General features: G+C 30.8%; 2 protein-coding genes across 3 annotated transcripts; both read right to left on the bottom strand.

Annotated features, from left to right (window-relative positions):
• Positions 1-1922: 1922 nt before the first annotated feature.
• On the bottom strand, positions 1923-3810 carry LOC114196336. 2 transcript variants are annotated; one of them, XM_028086948.1, is made up of 3 exons: positions 2947-3810; positions 2712-2788; positions 1923-2627 (listed from the first exon to the last, which is right to left on the bottom strand). In XM_028086948.1, exons 1-3 carry the CDS (start codon positions 3381-3383, stop codon positions 2074-2076), a joined length of 1068 nt encoding a protein of 355 aa, XP_027942749.1. In that variant the 5' UTR covers positions 3384-3810; the 3' UTR covers positions 1923-2073. The 2 variants fall into 2 exon arrangements, with proteins under 2 accessions (XP_027942749.1, XP_027942750.1); XM_028086949.1 differs by having other exon boundaries at positions 1923-2624; positions 2947-3806.
• Positions 3811-12090: 8280 nt separating this feature from the next.
• Positions 12091-12504, bottom strand: LOC114163724 (basic leucine zipper 4-like). Its single transcript, XM_028048018.1, has one exon. It carries the CDS (start codon positions 12502-12504, stop codon positions 12091-12093), a length of 414 nt encoding a protein of 137 aa, XP_027903819.1.
• Between the last annotated feature and the right edge of the window lie 2532 nt (positions 12505-15036).

Here is a 15036-nt window from a genome sequence, read left to right on the forward strand (position 1 = left end):
TTGTCTTATACCGTTCTCAGCGTTACCTTTTTTGACCCGTAAATACTCGGTCTTCTTTTTCTAACTCTACCTTCTCTTCACGTTTAATGCACTTGCTATGAGCTATTACATATATAATGGAATAAATACAAGCCACATAATCAAAGTTTGTTAGAATCATAAACATAAATTAATGTGTAACGTTCTTCCTCTTTCCACAAACTTTATACAACATGGATCAACCAATAACTCATTCTCCGGGAAGAGTACCCTTTTCGTGGGAAAGAAAACCAGGTATACCGAAAGTATCAGTTGCTGAAAGTTTTCAAAGAGAACGCAAGTTTGTGCAGAAGTTACAACCCCCTCCATACACAAGTTTCCAAAGAAACTACGATCATGCTTTGGAAATTCCACTTCCTCCTTGCACTTTTCAGCCTCATTATAAAGACCGGATTCGCATGCAAGACCATGATCCATTTCTTGAGGCTTATAAAAAATGCAGCAAGAGTAGGAAAACTGTGGAGAGGAACAAAAAGCTACAGATTAAAACTAGCATCGAGACGAGGTTAAGGAATAGCATGTCGTTTATCTCTTGCAAACAATCCTGCGTTGTTCGTGACGATCATTTGGTCAGAATCTCTTACTTGCTGCCAAATAATGTACATGAACATTGACCTGTACAATCTTTTTAGTTTAAAGTACAGTAATTCACGTTGTGTTGGGATATTCTCTTTCATCAAAAACCAACTATGTATCATCATCATCAATCAATAAATGTACTATAGGCCAGAACAAAATTACTTATTCAAAAGTTAAATTCACTCCTATACAATTCGGGCAAATTTAGAGAAACTATATCAACATAATTTGCAAGAAAAAAAATGAACTTCTCCATGAATAAAATTTGACTTATTAACAGTTCAATTCACTTGATGATTAATTTGACTCATCTATTAAGTCATTCATATACGCCACCGTTATTCACTTTGTTTCAATAGAAATAATTTTGTTCAAAGAATCGTGGTTTTCTAATTTATTTACAGAATGAGAACTGAAAGTGACTTGTTATATGATTTCCTTTTCCATCCAGAGATACAATTATGTGTTAAAAAAATTTTAACTACCCTATATTAGGGGAACAATGGAAAGTAAAATGGACCACTTCTACTTCTTTATTGTTGAATTACTTAACGGCTTAACCTAGTTGACATGAGAAAAAACTAGCACCAAAATTAGTTAATAATATATTTTACTCTCTTTTCTATAAAGCATGGTATCTATCTTGGATTGGGAAAATTGGTAGGCTCGGGGCTGAGTGCAAAACAGAGGCGGGTTTGAAAGTTCGATTTTTGCGCCCAGTGTTTTTTTCTTTTGTGAGAGTAAAATAATTACTTTATAGAAACTTCACTAATTGGAATGTTTAGATTAGGGTATGTTGACAATTTTATCTTTTTAATAACTTTCTATTAAACAATTTAATTTATGTTTTAATTAAACGACATAATTTAATACTCAGTTATTGAACAGTGAGAACAAAAAGTTGTGTGAGAGTAAAAGTGGGTGCAAAAGTATTTTTATTTGAAATTAGATTGAAGTAAAATGTAGTGAGTTAAAGAGAGTGAGTACTGCATCGCAATCATGTACCAACAAGAGTACTGCATACTGTAGGCTTGCCTCGTATTGTAAATGCGGCGTTGAGCCCACAATGAAGCGAAACCACTTCTTTAATGGAAAGGAGAATGGCTCGATGACAGTGGCCATAGTGGGTGAAGAGATCATCATCACCTTGCCCCCACAAAACAAACTTTAATTCATGTTGGGTGAAAAATGAGCCTGCATAATTCTTTTTTCCCCCCTCCCACCATTCTTGAATTATTTATTACATATTTTTAGGATCATACTTTTAAAACTCTTCATGCAAAATTTATTTAACGTTTTAAATCTCTAACAAAATTCTAGCATTGTGCAGGATTAATAAAAATAAAAATAAAAGTGAGCATACACCATTGCGGGAGTTGAAGATTGCACGTATAATTTTACAATTCCGAAAAACGGCAACGTTTGAGAAGGAGTTACATTTGCAATCGAAATGAATCAGAGTTTTGGAGCAGAGTAAAGTTGAATCATCTCTGCTACAATGTCCTGGGTGAAGCGTTCCAAAAGCGCGTCCGCAATCTCAACGCAAATATGTCTCACTTGAGGCTTAAACTCACCCCATTCATCCAAACTCAGCAAGCTCGTTATTCTGTTTTTCTCATTTGCACCCAATTCCCTTGTCCTCACACATATTATCTTCCCCAACTCTTCACGCCCCCTTGATTCTTTCAAACATTGGTGTTCCCTACACTCTTTTCTCCAAACATTTACACTAATTTCTCTCACACAATAAAACACCACCTGCTTCAGCTTATGCAGAAGAGTTTTAGATTTCAAGACGTGGCAAACGTTTGCGTTTGCCCCAAGAACCTCTCCCAACTCCTTGTTACACTTTTCTCTCTTCGCCGACTGAATCACCGAACTCCACAGTGCCACCGATAACACCGGATCCTCCGTCATTTTCTTCGGCACAAACACACAGCAATTGCTCCTTCTCTCCTCCTTCCCCGAAAAATCCCGCTTCAACGTCGCCTCCTCCGTTACAGAAACTGCTACATTATCACTACATCATTATAAAACTGTTACTTCTAATAAACTAATTTTAAACACACTTTATAACTCCCCACCCAACTTACTTCTTCTCCCACAATCTGCAACAGGGTCTCCTTCTAAGCATCTCTGCTCCTGCTTTTCATTGTCGGTAGTCTGTTGGCTTTGTTCGTAAGAGTAACAAACAAAACTAATCAATACACTATTTTTCATGTTTTCTAAATATAATCACAATTTTACTCCCTAATCGAGTGATAAAAATATGCACCTAAATAACTGAAGTTAAATGCAAAAATGGTACATCAGAATCTGAGCTCATACCTCTGCGGTATTCCAGTATGTGGAGAAAACAAAGCTTTGTTTTTCTGTGGCGACAGCGCGGTTCCGTCTTCATCGGTGTCGGAGCACGAGAGGTACACGGTCGAGTTGGTGGCTGTTGAGAACGAGAAGCGATCCGTGTCTTCGATTGTTTGATCACTGCTTTCGGCTCCACGAGGGACACTATCAAGAACATGTTGGTCTATGATGTGAGATTCCCTGATCAGAATACAGGTAGGGTTGTGGAAAAGAAGCTTCTTGTGTAGAGTAGTGAGAAGTTTGGAAAATTGAAATAGAGGCTCTCTCTTTCTGTTGTTGGCGGATTGTGCAGTGGTTGAGTAACCTCTTTCGAGAAGGTAAAGGTCTAGGATGAAAGGGTCTTGTTGTTCCTTTAGAAATTCTGCGAGTCTTTTCCCTGATTTGGGTTTTGGTGAAGCCATAGAAAGGGATGGGAATGGTGGAGTTGGGTGGGGATATAAGAAGATGCGGATATTAAATGGGGGCGTGATACGGGGCAGAGCAATAAATCTGAATAGACAGCATATCTGACAGAGTTTAGGACAGTGTAGGAGTTTGGGAGTTACGTGATCCCTCCCAATCTCTATGGATGTGTTTTACCTACCTCTTCTTCTGTCACCTGCTTCTTTTCAACTTCAAAATCAACCTCTGCAAATTCCCTATTGCCTCCTCTGCTACACATTTTGAACTCCTATCAACTCTAAGCAATTTAAATAATGAACGTGAATTCCTCATAAATACCCTCCAATGCCTTCTGCCACCCTTTCCTTTTCTTTCATTAATGCCCATGGTTTAAACTTTGAATTTCGAATATCTCATGAATTAAAAGTTTCTAGTTTTTCTATTTAACTACTTGTCGTCTGATGTCGCCTCTGTTTCTTTCTGTAATCTGAAGCCGGATCATCATAGTTGTTAGGATTTAAATTTTCATCTAATTTTTATTTTGGTAATAAAAACTTTTGGTAAAGTCACACTGTAGTTTGACTCTTTTTTCTTCATAATGTTCACACTGATATTTTAGAATATCTTACCATACGGAAAAATTTTAAGACTTTATCTCTTACATTGAATTTAGAGATTAAGTTGGATCCTTTCCAATTGTGTATCACGAAGTTTTCAGTCACCTGAAAAACTGTTTCACTAGAATTACGGGAGGGAAATAAGATCTCGCATTTATGTATACAATAAACTTTGTTTATCTATAAGAATGAAAAATGAGTCACATTTCTCTTCTGTACTATTATTTTCCATAAAAATAATAATATTTTAATTCACTTTTAATTCATCAATTTAATTATTTTTAGATCATTACATTAATTAAAAAAATAGTTTAAAAATTATCAGAGTAATAACATATCGTCATGTTTTTATCATAACAATCGAGTAAATGGAGATTGTTTTAAGATTTATCCATTATGAGTCTAAAGCAAAATGTCCAAAATTCGATATAGGCTCAATTTGATTTCAAGACAAACACTAATCATAGGCTGCAGAGCATACAAATTTCGAGCCTCTCAAGTTGAAAGAATGAAGAGGAAAACTTAAAAGAAAGACAAAAGAACCAAATAACATGTGAAAAGTACATTTTTTGTGTTAAATACCTTAATACAATTTTTTTCTAGATAAAATAATGCTAACCTGTCTTGACCTATGATCTAATTACACAGTCAACCTGACTCATACCCTATTTATTATTTAGGTTTTTGTGTGTCAACTATGAGTTGATAAATTACCCCGTAAAAACCTAAAATAAATATTTTTTTTAAATGCAGTTTAAACTATTATAGAATACATTTAATACAAATTAGATAGTAAATTAAAACTATACTATTAAACACGTATGACTGGAGGTCCGTTAGCAAGTTACAAATAGCAACACGACCTGAAAAAAGAAAAAGTTTGAGACGAATTAAGTCTATATAGTCCAACTCATATTATCGCCCTTTAAAAAACAATAATTTCATAAGCAAAAGTCAATTTAAAAAGAAAATAAAAGTAGAAATTGTCGGTGGCTCGGTGCATCCTTCCAAAATTATTTAATATTAGATGGTCTATACTATTAAATTCTATGAATTATTTTTCATAAAGATAAGTTCGAAATAATTTACTTCGACAAAATTAATTTAAAATTCCATTTATGTTTAAATACAACATTTTAAAGGTGAACTGAGAATACTTTTTACCAACATATAAATGTGATTTTCCAAGTCAACTATATAAATCAATTCTATCTAATGCATTCTTTTTTAGTGCTTCTAAACTCAATTCAATGAAATAAATAAAAAACTTTGCCATGGGAAAAATTATAACAAATTATATTAGTATTTTACCCTGGGTATCATAATTTCAGCATAGTGTAGTGTAATTCCAAGCCAAATTTAAACGCTTTGCAATTCAAAATCAATTCTAAATGTTGCAAGTTTTCGATTGACCCAGAAACACAAATAATTGGGTATTTCGGACTTGGTTTTAGAGACAAGATTTCCACGTAATATATTTGACGACTACGAAGGATTTAATTACAAATATGGTGATTGAAGAGACACGATGCTACCTAACCAAAATTATGAATCATATTTGTGATTCATTATTTTCATATGATCGCTACCCAAACAAGCATTTACTAGTTATTTGCATGTCACACAATATTCTTAATGATTGAAATGTGAGGACACAAAGGGATTAGTTTAATTATCGATAGGTATTACTTACCTTTCTAACGCTTTTGTAATTTGTGAGAATAATATCGTGAAAAAGACAAATGGTACGAAACAAAATACTCTATGGGAAAAGATCCATAAAAAGTAAAGCAATTAATGGTGGGAACATAAAAAAGTTAGATGACAAATGCAATCGAAATGACATTTTTGTTTAATTAAACAACTCTCACTTATATGCGAATTAGGTTTGATTATACACGACACCATGATTAAAGGCGACACGATTATTATTAAAGCTGTATTGGCGCATTTTCTAGAACCAATACAACATTTTAATTGAGGGTCTATGCAACCTTTGTTTATCTTTCCATGTCTAATAATTGCAAATATTTTTTCACAGAAAAAAAAAATCATGTTTATTGTGTAAATGTTATTTAAAGATAAAAATGTATTTTCTGAAACGTTTATTAACAAATTTGATACCGGTAATTGTTTTCAAATAGTCTTCCTTTTCAAGTGCATTTACGTTTTTTCATTAAAGATATAAATAACATTAGCTACTATTCTTCATTGCATCAACTACTCAGGTATCGTATAAGTGTGTGTAAGTGTTAACATAGAAAAAAGGACAATCAATTTAATTAGATATAAAATTATGACACCGTATTTATTACTGGTTAATTAGTGATATATTTAAGGTTTCTTTTTTAACACCGCTTGAACCCGGAACCAAATAGAGCAACATTAAATTTTATATAAGAATTATATTTGTTATGTTCTCTATTGTTGAGTTCAAGTTATAAGTTCTGATAGAAGATAAATTAATAATGTCGCTTACAAATTAGGTATAGAGTCAAAAGTCTATGCTAATGACCACATGTTTTAATATCATGTTTTTATTGTATTTATTTTATCATGTTGAATTAAATTAAACAAGTTACTTTTAAAAAAATATATATTTTTTCATCAAATTATTTTAAAGACATTTAAAGGAATTTATAAGCTATTAAATCAAACGCACTTTAGATCTTAAACCGCAACTCAAATAGAAAAAAGTAAATCAAATTTAATTAAATTAGTAAATAATGTTTTCAATTGTTACTAATTTAAAAAAAAACAATGAAAAAATAAACTTTCAGTTAAATTAGGTTCGTGGGCCGAAATACGGGTCTGGAAAAATAGGCTTCTCCCTCAAGGCCATTTATTCCTGCACCTCCCTTTTTCTTCCTGCACCCCTATAAAATTTGTAATCCTCAAAATGCTCTTTTATTATCATTGTTAAGAGTCGTTTAAATATCTTAATATCAATATTATAATTCGTTCATACGTTAATTTCAGATAAATAGAGTATCAATCACTAATATGAATAATTTCACCTAATAAACATTAAAAATATTACGTTGATATTTTAAAATTTTTTATAATCATTTCAAAATTTCAAAATTAATAGTCATCATTGTATTACAAAAGAACAATACATAAATATCCAATAAAGAATTCAAATTCTGTTTAGAAATTATTTATATAAATATTTTATATTTATTGTATAGATTCGGTGTATAGTATTTATTAGTAAAAATATTCCTTTAATATTATTAAGAGCCATTTAAATATGATATATATTTTTGAAATTCATTACATATTGCATAATCTAAAATTTATTTTGTGTAAAAATACATTCGGCATTCAGGAAAGAACCTTAATGATTAATGAGGGGTAATCCCATGTTATCATGTTTTATGGGGGTGCAGGAAGAAAAAAGGAGGATACAGGAAGAAACTGCCCTCCCTCAACCAAAACACAAAAGTATGGTCTGACGTCGTATTTTGGTGTAAGGAGTGAAGAAAGAGAAAATCGTGTTCAGAAAGAAATTCCCCTCCTCAACCGAAACATAAAAGTATGGGCTCTCGTTGAATTTTGGTGCTATCTTCCCATTTGTTCATTTTTAAGGATATAACATTGATGAATGTACTTGAGTTATCGTAGACTTAAAAACACGACTAGAGTTATTAAATAAATTAATTTATATAACATAATGTGTATTGCGGTCCATAATTTCTTTAAATTAGACTTATTTACATTTTTTTATTAGTTTAGAAAATAATCTACGTACAATAAAATTTTACATTCATATTTGTTAAGAATCAGAGTATAAATCTAAGTCTCACATTGGTTAGAAATGAGAAAGTAGAGCACTGTATAAGGATAAAAATCTATAAACTTATTGTCTTAAGATTTTGAGTTGAGAGTGGTGTCAATATCTTATAAGATTGGACTTAGATTTCATTAGTATTATATCTCCCAAGTGAAACTTCCTCTATAAATCCAGGAACATTTCAATCAAGAATTATAATAATAATTTCTTTATGGTGATTATTTTAGAAGTACGTATCATAATTATTTTTTGTATGGCTAACATTTTAAAAGTGTTTTATCAATATATTATACAACTAATGTTTGTTTGTTTTTTTTTTAGGCGTTATAATGAGAAGGTTCCAATTTGAGCTTTAGGCAATTTGAAATTTCTTCGAGTTTAAAAGTGTAAAACTAGCAAATTAATCGCATGCGCGCTTTCACTTTCGGAAAGTACGCACGCGTAAATTCAGCCCACACCAATATGAAAAAAATTACATTAGAAATATTAGAAGGTTTTTGATTTATACATTTTTCTCTTTATTATATCATGATATGTCTTTTATTTTTTAACATGAGTTAATTAAATGATATTGTTTTAACCTTAACAAAATATCTAACAACACTTTAAAATATTTTTTATAATTTTAATCTATATTTACAATTTTCAAACAGTAAGTATATAATGAGAAAGCTACGAATTACTATTAAAACCATATTCTATTAATTTTAAGTTCTTTATTATACTTATAAATTTTAAACCTCCGTATTTTAATTTTACTTTTCAATACTAAAATAGTATTCTCATAAATATTCTTAAATCAATTCACGTAGGATACTCCTAATAACTAAACTAAAATGAATGCTATAATAGGTTCGTTGTCTACAAAAATCAATCACTTATAACAAATCATGTTTAACATTTGAATTTGTCTGCCTATAATAATTTACGTTTAAATGTATTTTTTTTTCCTGAAATACAGTCATATTTGTTTTGTTTCTAAGAAAAAAATATTTCACTATTATTGCCGGAGGGATTTTTCTTTCACTAGAGCAGAGTTAATACACAATCATGGATTGGTTATTTAATAATAAATATAATGTCTTAATGAAGCTTTTATGAGGTTAAAGCAATCTTACAAATCATTGTCAATGTCTTTAATCCGCGTTATTAGGTCAAAAGATAGCATTGCTTTTTATCTAAACCTTTCGACTAAACAAGTGTCTGGTTATCTCTAAGAACTTGCCTTTGAAGAAAGTGGAATAAACACAAGGCAATTTATTTTGGTGAGATTATCTTTTGAATATTCTTATTAAAAAATATAAATACCCGTGGTTTTACAAATCGTAACACATTTTCATATTTTCGAAATATTAAAAACCTTTACTGTCAATACTATAAAATATTAGAAATAGAAAGTGATAAAAAATAACATATTTTTTCCTTTATCTCATATAACTTTGTTAGATCAAGTTAAAGAATTGTCTAACAAAGACAACACTACATTTTTCTGTGGACAAAATTAAAAGTTATTGAATATGATAGCATAAAAAATTGAATGGAAGCAATTATCCCCAATGATAGAAGGATCATGTGGCACTAAGCATGGTCAACCAGCAAAAGAGAGCACCAATAGAATAACACTTGTTGATCTTGTTATGGCCAATTGGGTTTCTACTAATATTTATTTATTTTCTTTGAACAAAGTTTGTGTGGTGATTCTTTGAGGATTTGATGGGGGCTACAAATCCCAAATGCAAGATGGTTCCTTTGCACTTGGACAAAAAAAGCAACCCGTAGGTTAGAACTTAACCTAATGGAGATGATCCTGGTTAAATGCATAATAAGGCTCAAAAGTTTTTTGATATTGTCTACTAATAATGCCTTATTATAAACTCACATTTTTATAGATACGTTTTTTAATGAGAGAATTGACATGTTAATGTGAATATACAAGTTTCTATTCTATAACCAATGGATGAATTATCATCTCAATACACCGAAAGTGCCGAAAGTAAAATGACGGTTTTTATTTGATTTCATTCATTAATTCATTCGAAAAAAATTCATACTTGTCTGTTTAAAAGTTGAAGACAATATCAGTTAGTAATTTTTTAATTATGTTTATATATGGTCCTTTTATATCTTTGCAAAATTTTAATGTTATAAATTTGCTTATAAAAGATATCACTAATTAAATGATTAATTTGTTTTAAAACCATATTCCTTGTTATATTAAAAGAAATTGTATGGTGTAATGCAGTGGCCTTTTAGTTTCAAAATGCAATTAAATAAAGTCTTTTTTAACATAAAAAGAAAAATATGAAACTGTGGAAAATATTGAAAGAAAAAAGAAATTATTTTGTCAGAAGACACTTTTGAGAAGTTTTTCTAACAAATATTAATGGTGTCCAACCACGTGCTTCTATAAAAAATTTAAAAAATCTCAGTACAATCACAATCATATAGAAATGTTAACATAATCTATTTTGTAACTTATTTTAAGTTACATTTCAAATTTTAATAATTTTAATTTCAACTCTCATCAGATAATAATATTATCTATTATATATGGATAACAACTTTTGTAACGATTATATCCTTACTTATATACTTAATACTAACAATTTATTTTATAATTTTAACTAAATCGACTGATGATTCTTACCTTACGCATTTAAATGATATATACGTGATCTGAAAATTTTAATTAGTAATGTCAAAAAAAATTCATATAATTAGATATCTGGAAATAAAATTCGTAATGGATTGAAAATGTATATTATAAATGAAAATTTGCAGGTAATAGATATGAATATTTTTTATATTCGTATGTTAATTAGACGAGTACGAGTATCACAATATCCATACTCGTAGATATTTGTGCCCTCAATACTCTAATTTAAATTAAAAAAAAACATAATTAAAATATTAACACATTAATTTTTTAATGAATTATTTAGACTTTGTTTAAAATTCATGAATATTATAATATTTTATTTAAAATATTTAAAATATGTTATTAAATATTTTAATTTTTTTTATTATCTACAAATACTCATAAATATAAAAAATATATATGAATACCAGTATAATAAATATTCGTATAAATATAAAAATGGGATAAATATTTATCCCATAAAATATGAAAAAATTACTATTTTCGTTGACATCCCTCATCTAACATCACATCCGGACATGAAACTATAAATATTTATATGCAGAAATGTAATATTTAAGTTTTAAAATAAAATTAAATGCAAACACATAATCCCTAATATTGTTTTGATAGATATTGTCACAGTGTACTTTATTTTTAAAAAAAATGTACCAACAATTAGGTTTTGTATGTATGTTTTTAAATTTCTTTTAATTTTTTACAATTTTAAAAAATTTAACTTAATTATTATAATTAAATATTATTAGTATTAAAAGATTGCTTTTTATTCTAATGATCTAATATTCGAATTACTTTTTATTTTAAGATTCCTGTAAATTATTTTATCAAGCAAATGGTCTTATACTTTTGTTGTCTTTCCATTACATCACAGGTGTCATCTGTAACTTTCTTTCTTCTCTCACTTGGGCGAATATACCATAAAAAAGACACTTTTATTGTTTATTTTATTAACTCATGTCACATCGCTGCTACAAAAAGTACTTTTCGTCACATGATTAGAAACAATCGTTCACGTGTAGGTCCTATGTATGACCTCACAACCTCAAGTGTTTCGCCACTTGTTTCTCTGTTACACGAAGGAATGAAGAAGATTATGCAGAAAGACACAAAAACTAATACTAAGAAACAAGATGCATGGATTCCTTCCATTTGCCAATAGCTACCATATTTACATTACGAGATTGAGACTTTCTTGATACCGACATTACATAATTCCACCATGATGATTTTCACCACTCGCTAATGCTACACAGATTTACAAAACAAAACCTCCCAAAAGATAAAAAGGAAACAACATGATAAAAAAGTAGACATTCAAAAACCTACATCGTACTTCCAACAACCTGGGGCTTCTTTCACCCACCACACTGCACGTACGTAACCATGTTTTCCTCTTCTAGACCTAGAAATTGAGCCAAAAAAACATAAAGAATACCACATTCTAGGGCATTCATTACTTTTTTTCCCTACCTCGGTGCACCAACCAACAATTTTCGATGGTTGAATGCGTGAAGTGAATGAGAACTTTATTCTATAGCTATATATATATGTAGCTGGTAACATAGAGAAGTTTAATATGAAAGTTATATATGAAGTGTGAATGGTTTTTACGATGAAGGGTTTTGTAATATATTATTAATGTGAAAGGATGGAGCCTAAAATAAGATCCCACAGAGATCCGAAAGAGTGGCCATAAGCGCAATAGCTTCGGATTTAAGATGATCGTTATGTAGGGATAGAAGGAGGTGTTGGTGCATGGTCGAGGCGACTCGGTTTTTGAGAAACCGGTTTTGGATTCTCAACCGGTTCAGTTGGCTCGAGAGGTTCTCAAGATGCTTCTTCTTTCTGTAGCGGGACCTTCGGGCCGATTCCCGGTTCGATTGCATGCGTCTCAGCTTTCTTTCCTCGGACGAGTAAACCGTCCGGTTCGATCCCTGCGAACCGGATGCCAGGCTGGGCCGGTCTCTGGATTTGTTTATGAGAGAAAACAGGTCTTCTATTTCACTTTGGGTGAGCATGGTTTGGTGAACCGGAGAAGATGGGAACTGAACCGCTTCGTGGAGCAACATGGGTTAGAAGAGGAAAACAAGAAAGAGAGAAAAGAAACCGGGAAATTCAAAAGAGTGAACCGGACGGAGGAAGGAAGGGGAAAAGGGAGGAATGGAAGCATAGGAGAGGGGTATTTGAAGGAGTGGAAAAGGAAACTGTGGGGCCCATTGGTGCAAAAGATTCTGGAAAACAACCGTCACAAAAAATATTAATAATTTTTTAATGAACGTAAGTAGGTTTTGATGCTAACCTTTCAAAAAAGTGATTAGTTGATCAATATAATTAGGGTTTTTTATGCTATTTTTTTTTTTGACTCGGAAAAATAAAAACTGCGGAGAGAACCAATTGATTGAAACTTTAGTGTGTGGGGTGGGTGGTGGAGATTCAGATGGGGTAACCTTTTTGCTAAGGTAACAAAATGAAGATGTTGTTTGAAGAGATTAGCTTTATCTTAATGACGAAGGATCAAACAAAAACATATAAACAACAAACTTGATTAGAAAGCTGCCCAACACCAAAATTACACGTTAATTTTAATTAGAAAGCGTTTTTTAAATAATATATCTTAAAAACACGAAATCATGTAATAAAAAATAATATTGAAATGTGGAGTAAGTTCACTATTTGCGAGAAAAGAAAGTCCGGTATTGGTCTACGTAGCTTTTTTTTTTTTTTTAAATGCCAAACCCACGTATCCATTGGTCAGTTACAGGCTACAATCACTTTGAGTTTACACTAACAAAACTTAAATTCAGAAGTGTTATACATTTATAACGTTTAAATCTGTGTAAAGTGTGATACACACATGTAAAAGTGGAGATGAAAAGTACAAAAAGTGGAGAAGGAAGAAACGGAACCAATCTTATTACTTTATGATAGTAAAACTATTTGATATTGGTGGATTGACTGTGGAAATAATTTTATACCATGAATACACAAAGCACATTGTGGCACCATTTTAAAAGTTAACAGCTTGAAAGCTTTAGTTATCATGATAACATATTGAATAATTTGGAAAAGGGTTCCCGAGATATAGTGTAAACGACCAATGGAATCTCTAGAAAAAAAAAGTGACCTACTCGTATATAACAAGTAACAGTGTTGTGAAGATGAGAGGGATGTAAATAAAAGAAAGTGTGTGGGGGTGAAAATAAAAAGTAGATAATAAAAAGGGAAAGAAAAATGGAGATTGTGTATTTGTGTATGTAAAATGTAAGTAGTTTTGGCATTAGTGTTTGGAAAGTAATATGATGGAGATTGCTATATATGTATGAGTTGATGTGTGAGTTTTTGTTACAGAATATTCTTGGGTAGTTTTCTTAGTTGAGTATATGGGGCAATTTTGTCGTGGTTGGTAGTTGGTTCCCTTGGACTATTAGCAAATAATAAAGCAGTTTGAGTGGGGGATAACATGCAATCACTTGGGTTGCCATTTTAGTTAAGCTTGATTAATTAAATGAAGGGAAAAGATAATGAAGCAATCGCTTTTTTTAGCTTGGTAAAGTAGCTTGCATGTGCATCAATGCAAGTAAATGTAATGGAAAGAAGAATAGTACAATTTAGGTGCTTCTCCTTTATCTGTTGCAATTGCAAGGTTTTCTTTTTCGCTTAACCTTGTGGCCGCAATAACATTACAATAAACACACTGCATTTCATATACTTAACCACTTAGCTTTTGCTTCTTTAGACAATAGGGAACAGATCTCCAACACACAGGGAATGGCCAAAGGAGAACCCTAATCTCATCCCTCGTGTAAAGTTTCATATTATTTTTAATTTTTTGGAATTTCTCAATTTAGAGAAATTTTAAAGAAAAAATTACGTAGAGTTTTGGAGTCTTTTTTTGATAATGATGAAATGTTGTCGTAGTTGGATCTTTATCGATAGAATAATCCGATTTGGGGAGAAATTAATTACATATATTTGAAGGGTGCGGCATTATGTGGTCAATAAAAGTACAATTATTCATAACACTAAGATAAGTGAGTGAAACGCGTGGTGTATGATGACGAAAGGAATGCAATAACAATGAACTTAGTCATGGCAATGCATTCTATCATTTGCATGAGATGCTGAAGACAAAAAATAGCACTATCAAATTGACTTGAAAAATCAAATTTAAATTGAAGATCATACACGTGAAGTTTGTGATACAACAATATTCAGATACTCTGAATAAATCCGATGCCCATAGTAGACTACTATATTGTATGATTGATCGCATGATGGACACACATTGCAATTTTATTTTAGCCAATTACGTAATCTGGTTACAAGTCAATGGTTTCGTGAGAATTTTTTTAAGAAAACATTTATTTTTCTAAAAACATATACGCTTTTCGAATCATGTTTTTACTTGTTAAGCCCATAATGTCCAATATTTAATATTTACTTTCAAATTAATTTCTTTCTCTTCATAGAAAAACATTCAGTTTTCCATCTAGATACATTAATAATATACATTAAAATTTTCAAGAATACAAAAATAATTTATTTCCACCATGATATTTGACAAAAATAAAAAATAATAATTTAGGTAGCAAGCCTATGAG

The sequence above is a fragment of the Vigna unguiculata genome, chromosome 9 (assembly GCF_004118075.2).
Source record: "Vigna unguiculata cultivar IT97K-499-35 chromosome 9, ASM411807v1, whole genome shotgun sequence".
Lineage (NCBI taxonomy): Eukaryota > Viridiplantae > Streptophyta > Magnoliopsida > Fabales > Fabaceae > Vigna > Vigna unguiculata.

Bases quoted from the DNA above. Each gene is read 5' to 3' on its own strand.
- LOC114196336 (XM_028086948.1), bottom strand. From the start codon at position 3,383: ATGGCTTCACCAAAACCCAAATCAGGGAAAAGACTCGCAGAATTTCTA. The intron at 2,789-2,946 runs GTATGAGCTCAG...TTACGAACAAAG, and splicing joins CATACTGGAATACCGCAGAG to CCAACAGACTACCGACAATG. The intron at 2,628-2,711 runs GTAAGTTGGGTG...GTGATAATGTAG, and splicing joins TGCAGATTGTGGGAGAAGAA to CAGTTTCTGTAACGGAGGAG.
- LOC114163724 (XM_028048018.1), bottom strand. From the start codon at position 12,504: ATGTTGCTCCACGAAGCGGTTCAGTTCCCATCTTCTCCGGTTCACCAA.